This window comes from Equus przewalskii, chromosome 5, assembly GCF_037783145.1.
Source record: "Equus przewalskii isolate Varuska chromosome 5, EquPr2, whole genome shotgun sequence".
Classification (NCBI taxonomy): Eukaryota; Metazoa; Chordata; class Mammalia; order Perissodactyla; family Equidae; genus Equus; species Equus przewalskii.
In genome coordinates this window covers 6131095-6143191 of record NC_091835.1, presented here as the reverse complement: position 1 = coordinate 6143191, position 12097 = coordinate 6131095, and the positions used below count along the sequence as shown (strand labels likewise).

Genomic DNA, 12097 nt, shown 5'->3' with positions numbered 1-12097 from the left:
CCACGACGGTTTGTTTGGTTTTGACTCAACCTCCCTCCTTGACTATGTTTTCTTCAGTCAAAACCACCTCACCATTCATTAACTTCCATTTTGACTGAGAGATCAAGGATTTCTCTTCTAAGGACACTGATGGATCTTTCCACAGCCCTTTGTTGACTCTAAACTGGACTGCGTCCAGCGCTAGAAATCAATGGTGAGAGAGACAGAAAACGCTAGCAATGGGGCCACAGTCTGGAGCACAACTGTAACACAGGTTCCGCAGTAATTCTATTTATTTATCCTGGTTGATTATTAATAAAGATATCTGAGGGCCACATGCAGATAAATGAATGAGGAATCCACATACATATTTGCATACGGTTTATGTCTAAAGATTAAACTCTGTTCTATCCTAGATTCCCAAATTAAACTTTATTTATGATTCTCCTATTACCACTATTAAAAATGATTTTTATTTCGTTCCTCTCCTCTCCTCCTCATTGTCATTAACCCCCACATGATTTTCCCTACGTCAGGAATATATGGATAAAGGATAAGCCGTCCAGCTGGGGTGAAGAGAATACAAAGCAAAGCTGTGCCCTGCCATAAACCATGGTGGGGCGACGAATGACCTGCACCTTGCAAACACAGACACATTCCATGGGCTCAAGGGACATGGCAGGTACTTTTGATGAATCTAGAAAACCCCTGATGTTTTGGGCACACAGCCCTACAAGCTCCAATCCCCATCCTCCCCAGCTGCAGAGCCCTTCACACTGCAACTGCAGGATAAATTAAGAGAGGACCATCTGCACCGTATGATCGTGGTCTTCACAATTAAACACAAACGGCACATCTCGGAGACTACGCCCGATTCCTAGGAAGAGCGGAGCAGCAGCAAACACACTTTCACTCCCATCAAGCACTGAACATCTGCCTCTGACGTTCCTGGCAGATCTGCTGCACGTCTCTGCGTAAGCAAATTATGGCTAAGAGCTGGGCTGCCAGCCATCATCCTTCCCAAAGCCCCAGGCAAGGCTGATCTCTTACACATATCGCTCATCATCTGAGTTCTTAGCTGCAAGTCATTTCCAGGCTGTGCAGTGGCGGGGAAGCCAGACACACAGCACAGAATCCCATGATGGGCCTGCCTCCTCAACAAAAGCAACAGATTCTCTGACAGCAGCAGAAAGGGGTGGGAGTCAATTCTCATCTTTTCTTGTGTTCTTTCCCTCTGCAATATGCTCAAAGCACAGAGAATAAAGAGAGGACTGTGACTGTGCGACATACTCCCCCTTCCTCAACCACCGTCGTTCACCTGGGCTTACCAAGAGCGAGCCTCCTGACTTGGAGATCGTTAGGGAATGGATACACTGCCACCTTTCAAGTATAGGAAGTATAATCCTGGCCACAAGCAGAGGAATGGAAACAATAACCTCTGTACAGAAACTTCCAGCCCTATCCCTCCATAAGACTAAAAGCTCGGTTTGGGCTCCCACCCTTACCAATCCCCAAATTAAAAACACAAGGCTTCCACTGAGCTGATTCCAGCACCATCAGGAGATTCCAGAGAATGACCCAGAATCCAGATGGTCAAAATTATCAGGAAGAATAAAAGTCTGTGTGCATGTATTTCATCTAAAATGACACAGATTTAGGTTTCATTAATGCCACCTGTAGCTTCTTTCATGCTATAAAGGCAACATAGTGCCACAGAGAAATCCTGGAAGCCAGTGTGGGAGAACAGAGCCATAACCTCAGCTCTGTCGGGTCCTCAGTGACCCTGGCAAGCCACTTGACCTTTCTACAACTAATTTCCCTCAAAAGTAAAATGGGAATACTACTGCTTACCCTCTCTATCTCATGGGCTGCATTGAGTCTCAGATGAAATAAAGTATACAAAAATGCTTTGTGGTGCTGTAGGTTTCATGTTCCAGTTCCTAGGAATGTACCCAATATATGCTCGCCCAATGATATGTACAAGAATATTTGTAGTATTTGTACTCATAATTGCCAAAGTTTGGAAACAATCAAATGCTCATCATCAGGAGAATGGGTGAATAAATTGTGGTGTACCCATAAAAGGGAGTACTACATAGTTATAATAAAGAATGAACAACTCTGACATCATGGATAAATCATAAAAGGGATGACTCCAACGATATGGAGGTTAGAACAGGAAACACTACTCTCAAGTGTCAGATGACGGAATAGTGGTTACCTAGGGGGACGAGGAGGTCTGACTGGGAAGGGTACCAGGCAGCCTTCTGGGGTGATGGAAATGTTCTATATTTTAACTTGGGTGGTGGGAACCCACATATATGAATTGCACATTTAAGATTTGTGCATTTACTGTATGTATGTTCCACCTCTATAAAAATTTAAAAATTCTATCTTAAAAGTATCAAGCTCTCAAGCCAGCCCTGATGGCCTAGTGGTTAAAGTTCGGCATGCTCTGCTTTGGCAGCCTGGGTTCAGTTCCTAGGTGCCAACCACACCACTTCTTTGTCAGGAGCCATCCTGTGGTGGCAGCTCACACAGAAGAACCAGAAGAACTTACAACTATACACAACTATGTACTGGGGCTTTGGCGGGGGAAAGAAGAAAAAAAGAGGAGGAAGATTGGCAACAGATGTTAGCTTAGGGCAATCTTCCCCTGCAAAAAAAAAAAAAAAAAGTATTAAGCTCTAAATAAATATAAGGAAACACTGTGACATTCTCACTATTGCTTTTCTTGTACAAGCATATGGAACAACACAGGAGATGTAAGGCAGAAAAGCAAAGTGGAAAAGAACGAAGGAAAATATCATGGAATCCAACAGGGCCCAGCAGTTAGAGAAAACTGTTCTCAAGAAACGATTCTTAAATTTTATCTCATAATCCTCCACATGGCTTTGAGATCTCTTACACACTCACACATAGAAATCTGGTTGTATTCTGGAAGAGGGAGCTTGAGCATCTTTCTTTATGTAGACGTGGCTGGTGGCATTCTAAGGTGGAGGCATGGAGAGGTGGTGTCATGGTGTGGTGGAAATATGACTGTAGTAGGAATGAGGGGACTGGATTCTAGTCAATTCTGCTAGCCACACCCTTGCTGTGCAACACTGAACAAATCAACTTCACCTCTCTAGACGGCATCTGTAAAACGACCAGATCACTAAGCTGGAGCATCTGTGATGCTAAGGTGGAAAATCAATACCTGTCAACAGCAATAAAGGAGGCTAGATTAGGCAGCGACAAGGAAAGTAAGTGCTAGAAAGACGATTCTTCCCCATAGAGTTTATAACAAACGATTACTTAGACAGCTCAGCGTCTTGGAATCCCGTGGGAAACAATATCCCAGAGGGGACAAATCCTCTTTCCCTCTGCGTTCTTAAGATGGAGTAAAAAGAACAGAGGACTGGGGTCAGTCCTGCAACTGGGTTCCCGGCCAGTGACTTATTACAAGCTCTCGGATGTGTCATTTTACTTCTCAGGGCCCTGAATTTCTTCATCCAAAAAAGAAGGAGTCTGGACTAGACAGAGTTTTTCAGGCTTTGTTCCTTGAGGTCCTGAAGGTTCTTCTGAGTTCCCTGGGCATGAGGAATCCCAATCGATCACTCCACTGCCCATCAACTGAGCAGCGCCACCTTAATCTATATTCTAGATAGGCTTCCTTTTAAGCTTTCTGTTTTAAAAATAAAAACTCAGCAAGAAGAACATTAGTATTCTTTCTAGCCGAATAAAATTCTAGACAACGTAAGCCAATGTCCTCCGCCTTAGTTAAGGATCTGGTTTGTTTAAATTCTTCCAACCCAGGGCTTCTCACTGTGTCGTTATCAATATTTTGGGCCACATAATTCTTTGTTGAGGGGGCTGTCCTGTGCACAGTAGGACGTTTCACAACATCCCTCCTCTACCCTCTAGGAGGCAGTAGCACACCTTCTGTATTAACCACCAAAAATGTCTCCAGAGGGGCCGGCCCCGTGGCCAAATGGTTCAAGTTCCAGGCCCTCTGCTTCGGCAGCCCAGGGTTCAGATCCCACGTGCGGCATCCCACATACAAAGTAGAGGAAGATGGGCACAGATGTTAGCTCAGGGCTAATCTTCCTCAAGCAAAAAAAGAGGAGGACTGGCAACAGATGTTAGCCCAGGGCCAATCTTCCTAAAAAACAAGTCCCTCCAGACAATGGCAAATGGCTCCCAGAAGCAGAACGCCTCCTGGTTGAAAACTACTGTTCTAACCCTAACAAAGGGCAGCAAGAAGAAACCTGAAAAACACAAACCTTCTTGACAAAGAAGATAAACTTCAAGTGAAGAATGAGCACATCCTGGCCTCTACAAGTCACAAGTAGACATAACGTGACTATCTAAACTTACGTCATGGAGGAACTTTCTATTTCCGCAGCAGGGTTGACTTCCCTATATTTCTCAAAGAATCAAAAAATGCACACGTTTCTAGAAAAAAGTGGAGGGAAATGGCTCTCCTTCAGATATACAAGTGTAAAGTTATGATTTAATTTTTATTTAAAATGGACATCCCTGGATAATTATTTCCTTTTAAATCATCAACATTTAATAGCAAGAATCTGACAGCTTGCTAATTCTAAACAACTTATGGTAAATACCTCGAAAGAGTTTAAATGGACTGTGAGGATGGTTCTTCCATCTCTCTAATTATAGTGAAGTTTCCTTAATTGATTATGTGGGAAGTGACCAAACTTAGCTCTTGCTTGGACGGCAATGTCAATGTACATTTCAGTGCACAGTCAAAAACGACCACACTTCCCTAGCTTGGCTGAGAGAAAGAGCTGAAGTATGTCTCTCCTATAAAAACCACAGGAATCGGCTTCCTCGAGCCAGATCTCATTCAGTAATTCTCCCCATTATCATCTGTACGTGAACTCTCCCTTCTAAACTTCTCTCGAAAAATCAACATGGACCATTTAAAAACATTTTTAATACAAAGGATTAAATTTTCACAATGAAAAACAAAATCAGGGGTTCATGTGACATTGAACAGACACAAACATAATCTTGCAAGTCAGACATGACAGCGTGTGCACAGAAGGTGAACCAGAGTACCAGACTCGACTCTACTATGTTTACTATGTCCTCTCCCTCGTCAAAGACGGTGAAGTGTCCAGAGTTGTCTTAAACTACAACTACTGAACTCCGTCCTGCTGATAGTACAATCACGTAAGGACACCACCCCATACTTAGTCATAACTGAAATTCCTCTCTGTAGCTTAATTACCAGACATTAAAATTCCTGATGGTTAACATGATCATCTCAATAGATGCAGGGAAAGCATTCGACAAGATCCAACATCCATCTATGATAAAAACTCTCAATAAAATGGGTATAGAAGGAAAATACCTCAACAAAATAAAGGCCACATATGACAAAGCCACAGCCAACATCATACTCAATGGGGAAAAACTGAAAGCCATCCTCTGAAAACAGGAACAAGACAAGGGTGCCCAGTCTCACCACTCTTATTCAACACAGTACTAGAGGTTTTGGCCAGAGCAATTAGGCAAGAAAAAGAAATAAAAGGAATCCAAACAGGCAATGAAGAAGTGAAACTCTTGCTGTTTGCAGATGACATGATCTTAGATATAAAAAAATCCATCGGAAAGCTACTAGAAGTAATCAACAATTACAGCAAAGTTGCAGGGTACAAAATCAACTTACATAAATCAGTAGCATTTTTATACTCTAATAACAAACTAACAGAAAGAGAACTCAAGAGCACAATCCCAAGAAAAAGAATAAAATATCTTGGAATAAATTTAACTAAGGAAGTGAAAGATCTATACAATGAAAACTACAAGACTTTCCTGAAACAAATTGCTGACGACATGGAAAGACATTCTGTGCACATGGATTGGAAGAATAAACAGTTAAAATGTCTATACTACCTAAAGCAATCTACAGATTCAATTCAATGCCAATCAGAATCCCAATGACATTCTTCACAGAAATAGAACAAAGAATCCTAAAATTCATATAGGGCAACAAAAGACTTCAAATCGCTAAAGCAATTGTGAGAAAAAATAATAAAGCTGGAGGCATCACAACCCCTTACTTCAAAATATACTACAAAGCTGTAGTAATCAAAACAGCATAGTACTGGCCCAAAAACAGGCACACAGATCAATGGAACAGAATTGAAAGCCACGAAATGAAACCACACATCTACAGACAGCTAATCTTCAACAAAGGAGCTGAGAACATACAATGGAGAAAAGAAAGTCTCTTTAACAAATGGTGTTGGGAAAACTGGACAGCCACATGTAAAAGGATGAAAATAGACCACTTTTTCACGCCACTCACAAAAATAAACTCAAAATGGTTCAAAGACTTAAACCTAAGACCCGAAACCATAAGACTTCTGGCAGAAAATAAAGGCAGTACACTCTTTGACATCAGTCTTAAAAGGATCTTTTCAGACACCTTGTGTTTTCAGACCAGGGAAAGAACAGAAAGAATAAACAAATGGGACTTCATCAGACTAAAGAGCTTCTACAAGGCAAGGAAAAACAGGCTTGAAACAAAAACACAACCCACCAACTGGGAAAAAATATTTGCAAATCATATATCCAACCAAGGGTTAATCTCCATAATATATAAAGAACTCACACAACTCAACAACAAAAAATCAAACAACCCAATCAAAAAATGGGCAGGGGATATGAACAGACATTTCTCCAAAGAAGATATACAGATGGCCAATAGGCACATGAAAAGATGCTCATCATCACTGATCATCAGCGAAATGCAAATCAAAACTACAGTAAGATATCACCTTATACCTGTTAGAACGGCTAAAATAATCAAAACAAAAAATAACAAATGCTGGAGAGGTTGTGGAGAAAAAGGAACCCTCCTACACTACTGGTAGGAATGCAAACTAGTGTAGCCCCTATGGAAAACAATATGGAGATTTCTCAAAAAATTAAAAATAGAAATACCATATGACCCAGCCATCCCACTACTGGGTATCTATCCAAAGAACTTGAAATCAGCAATTCAAAGAGACCCATTCACTCCTATGTTCACTGCAGAATTATTCACAATAGCCAAGACGTGGAAGCAACCTAAGTGCCCATCAACTGATGAATGAATAAAGAAGATGTGGTACATATATACAATGGAATACTACTCAACCATAAAAAAAAGGATAAAATCGTCCCAATCACAACAACATGAATGGACCTTGAGGGTATTATGTTAAGTGAAACAAACCAGATAGAGAAAGATAATCTCTGTATGACTCCACTCATACGTGGAAGATAAACAAACATGTGGACAAAAAGAACAGATTAGTGGTTACCAGGGGAAAGAGGGGGCACAAAGGGTGAAGTGGTGACCTATAACATGACTGACAAAGAATAATGTACAACTGAAATTCCACAAGGTTTTAAACTGTCATAACCTCAATAAAAAAATAAAATAGAAAAAAAAAAATTCCTGATGGTTAGGTTCTGTGCCTTTAAACTCCAAAGAAGATACTGCATGTGCAACACAAAACAAACCTCAGACAGCTTGCAAGAAGCACATTATCCCTTCTTAGGCTTCCTTCCTCTCTAATATTCTGGATTCACTTAGTTGTGACACCTTTGGTTAAGATGCACTGCTAAGAGGAAAAACTACCTTTTAGATCAGCGTTCCCCTCTTCCTCCAGAAATAGTAACATGGACTCAACCCTCACTTGGATGATAGATCTTTTTTTTAAACACAATAATAACTAAAATTAAATTATTAGTTGACTTATTTTACTTGTTTAGCAAAAATGGATTGATAAGCCTTTACCCTATGTGACGGCTGATTTTATGTGTCAACTTGGCTAGACTATGGCGCCCAGTTGCATCAAACACCGGTCTAGATGTTGTTGTGAAGTTATTTTGTGGATGTGATTAATATTTACAATCAGCTGACTTTAAGTAAAGATTAAAGATTACCCTCGATAATGCAGGTGGGCCTCATCCAGTCAGTGGAAGGAGTTCTGCCTCAAGACTGTATCACAGAAATGCTGCCTGAGTTTCCAGCTTGCTGGCCTGCCCTATAATTTCAGAGTGGCCAGCCCCCACAATTACGTTAGCCAATTCCTTAAAATAATCAACCTCCCCCTCATCCCTACACACACTCACACACACACACACACACACACACACACTCTATTGGTTCTGTCTCTCTGGAGAACCCTCAATGATACAGCCCAGTTCAAGGGGGAACTACTACCGTGCCATTGTATAAAGTAATAAAGAGAAGTAAAACCAAGCAGTTAAATGACATCCTCACAGCCCTGACTGCGGCAGAAGTGGGCACAGACAGCATGGAACCCCTCCCGAGACAATAATTGGCATCTTAGAGTATGCTTCTAAAATTCCAGGATCTTCCCGAAGGCAGGGACCATCTCGGCTCCTTAACAAAATGCTTTTGCCGGGCAAAGTGCTTAATAAAACTTCTATATTCTGACTGACTTCTCTCCCAACAATACTATGGTTTCTGTCAAATGTCTTTATTGAGTTGCAAATTGAAGGCATTTTAATTTGGCCTGAATTTAGCCATAGACTGAACATTTCCAGCCTGTTCCTGCCATGCCATCCCTTAACAGATTCCTGCCGCCAGCCCCAGACCAAGCTGTCCCTCAGCCGGTGCACAGTTACCTTTGAGGCTCCAGCACCTCCCGCTGCTACCTTGTAACTGTCGTTTGCGCTTCTAGAGGGCAGGGACGCTGTCTTATCACCCGATCTGCAGTGTCCAGCAGAGAGTAGAGGTTCAGGACACAACTGACAGCTGCCAGTGCCAGCAGGGCGGGATCAGTCAGCGACTGTAAGTTGAGGCTGAATGCTATGCACGTGCTTTCGAGCTATTCATTTCATTAAAATTTCATCACAAACCTGAGGTATAATGAAGGACTACCGAGCTAAACAACCACAGGTATTTGACTCATAGCTGAATCCCATTCAATACTTGTACACCAGACAGACAGGCCTTAATTTAACTATCTGTGTTGACCTGAAGCTCATGGGGTCTGCATACATGGGGTCTCTTACTGAAAATGCCTGGATGCACCTCATGCTGGAACACTAGTGTTTCTCTACTTCGCCACATATTACAATCACCGGAAGGGCTTTAAACATTCAAAACCATGCCAAGGACCCATCTCAGACCAAGAGTCTATAGGGGAGGGGGAGGGGGGCCCGGGCATCAGTATTTTTTTAAAAAAAAATAGCTCCCCACATGACTAACGTGTGGCCAGGGTGGGAATCACTGGGCTGCAAAGACTTCATAGTCTTTCCCAGGGTCTGGGCCAGGCTTGGTATGCTCTGTGGACTCCCTGAGCTCTAGAGCTAGGCAAGTTGGGATTCCAGGTGAGTTCTAGAACCATGACCATGGCCTATGGAAAACTAAGATTACAATTCCTCCCATGAGGATGCTACAGTTGAAGCAATTTGCATGTTGGCTGAAACTAAGAATGGGTACACTAAATTAGATAACCTTAAAATTGAACTTCTCAAGGAAGACTGGGCATCAAGAAAAGAATATCCATTGCGCTAATTCATCTAAAGACAGGGAGTTATTCCTCAATACCTTTTTGGCTTCCTCAGCTGTGACAGAGCTTCCTGAGGCTTCATCTTGGGTGATGAGAGTAATTCCATCTAAAAAGTAATTCACAGAGTAAAATCCAAGTACAAAGAATCAATTGCAACCCACTTTCCTCTCACCACACCTCTGCCCGTCTCTGCACTGGAGAGTTTAAAACCAAAAGATACTCTTCTTCATAAAAAATATAAAATTATAAAGGCACTTAATTTACACCGTTCCTTCCATCTTACATTATCCTTTCTCCTATTTTTGCTTGTGTAAAATAAAGGCCACGTCTTAAATGCTACCTACAGCATGAAGCCTTCCTTACTTAAATCCAGATAGAAATAATCTCTCCTTTAGAATTCTCAGATCAGTTTGTTTATTCCTTTGAAATGGCTCTCATCGTATCTTATGCAAATATAACTATTTGTATAAATTTTATCTCTCCTAACAGGACTATACTTTTCTCCAGGGCAGGGACAAGGTTTTATTCATTTTTATATTCCCCTCGATCTAGTGCACAGCAGAAGCTGAGTAAATAAATGATAAGTGAATGACCGTATACTTTGGCCCAAATCCATTAGGCACCCAATATGGGAATCTGCAGACATTCTGACTTCTAGTAGTGTTATTGGCTATTGATGGAACAGCAAGAAGGCTGGGGTCGGGAGGGAACACGCGCTTATCATGGCCATGTCTATCATTTAGTACACTCCATCAGTTTTAGCTCAGTGAGAGCAAATTACAGAAGGAAAATCTACCCTTCAGTTTTCTCTTCTTACGATTTTCTCCTGCATCAAGTGTCTGACACATGAAATGCTTCCGGAATAGCACATGCATTTAACATCTGTTTGTACCTATAAACGGCATAGGTCACGTGTATTCTCAATAGGATAAAAGCTCTCAGAAAATATCTATCTTGTATATGTCCTGTAGGTTTCTTTTCAGCAAACAATTATGCTGGAGGCATTCAATAAATACCAAAACCAATCTCTTGCATCTACTGGGTTGGCAGCAGAGACACAAAAGTGATTTCAGTAAGCCTCATTCACCACCTATTCTAATTGCTGTTGCTCCCCAGTGCAGAAGTGGGTTGAAAAATGAACTGTCACAGAAATGGTTGCCTGTGTGATGAAAAGCTGCCTGCTAGAAGCTGGATAGATAGGCATGGAACTCCTTTATACAGAATTTGCACAGAAGGAGGCTGAAACTAATTTTGGGACGCTACTTCAAGTGAAAAGTTTCACAACTTTTCAACATCGTTTTTATAATATGTATTTTAATAGGTAATATCTTATACTTGGGTTCTGAAAGAAATTCAAGTCAGGTTAAAAAAAAATGAGCAAAAAGCATGAAGGAAATCAAACAGCAAGCCTACAACTGAAAGAGTCTGTGTGGCCTTCTTTCTAAGCGTAATTTGCATCGGTCACTGTGAATAAGCAAGGCATGAGTGGCACTGGTGCATGAAGATGCTGGTCTGCTGATACGAAGCCCAAGGACATGGTAACGAAAGGCAGCAGGAGGGCAACGTGGGCGAGGTCAAGACAGTGTCGTGCACCCAGCAGGACTGAAAGGGTCTAACCATCTGAGAAAGGGGGCACTGTTGGCCTCACAGCTTCTTGCAGTAAACAGAAAGGCGCAATCCTGGAAACACGTCACGCTGCTCAAAGCGTTTAAGATGGGGACTTATATGTTTACTTATTACTTATCATTTTCTCTTTATGCTTCTTAAGCAAGATTTTTAGTTCACTGAATCCTGAGCATTTCTCAAATCCACATGGAAAGTCATCAGGTCGCCCATAACACATCACACAATATAATTTATATTTAGAATTTATATTTAGAAAAATAGCATAACTACTTGAAGAAAATGACAGATGATACCTTACCCTGAATGACAATTTCCCAAAAGTGATGTAACTGTTTAGCTTCCACCCTCTCTCGAAGGGCTCGCAGGAAACTGTTGAAGCGCTGCTCTTCTGAGGACTGCGGGGCGGAGGAGGCGGCAAGTCAGGCACGCAACAACGAGTCACCCCCAGACCACAGTCCTACATACCCCGAATCCACCGCATTTAGAAAACAACACAAAATGCTCTTCTCTGGTAAATGGGGAACTGGCACCTCAAATTTCAGCCGTTTGCTGGGAGCTAGAAACCCTTCCATCTGTGGAAGGTACAGAGCTTCCCAGAGCCACACGGCTTTTTGGCGGCTGGTACTTTGGTTTTTAACCTTTAATATGGACAAATTCAAGGAAAGACAGAATAATTTAGTAAATGCTCATGTGCCCTCACCCAACTTCAACGATGACCCACTCACCCAGGCTTGTTTCAGCTACACCTGTCTTCCCCCACAGCCCTCAGAACGTTTTGAAGCAAATGTCAATCATATTAGCTTACCTATAAATATTTCAGTAGGTAACATCTAAAATACATAGAAACTCAAAAAACAAAACCAACTCACAAAATATGGGAGCAAATAACCAGTCAGAATTCACATTTTCCCAATTATAAAACTTTCTTTTTGTTTTTCTTTCTTTTT

At 41.6% G+C, this 12097-nt stretch overlaps 1 protein-coding gene across 6 annotated transcripts in view; it reads right to left on the bottom strand.

The window, feature by feature from the left end:
• Positions 1-12097, bottom strand: part of XRCC5 (X-ray repair cross complementing 5) — a 96648-nt gene that overhangs the window by 2467 nt on the left and 82084 nt on the right. For all 6 annotated transcript variants that reach the window (XM_070618238.1, XM_070618239.1, XM_070618242.1 and 3 more), the window contains exons 18-19: positions 11449-11545; positions 9563-9630 (exon numbers count right to left, since the gene is read on the bottom strand). In XM_070618238.1, coding sequence (XP_070474339.1) covers positions 9563-9630; positions 11449-11545 — 165 coding nt within the window. The remainder of the gene's footprint in view (positions 1-9562; positions 9631-11448; positions 11546-12097) is intronic.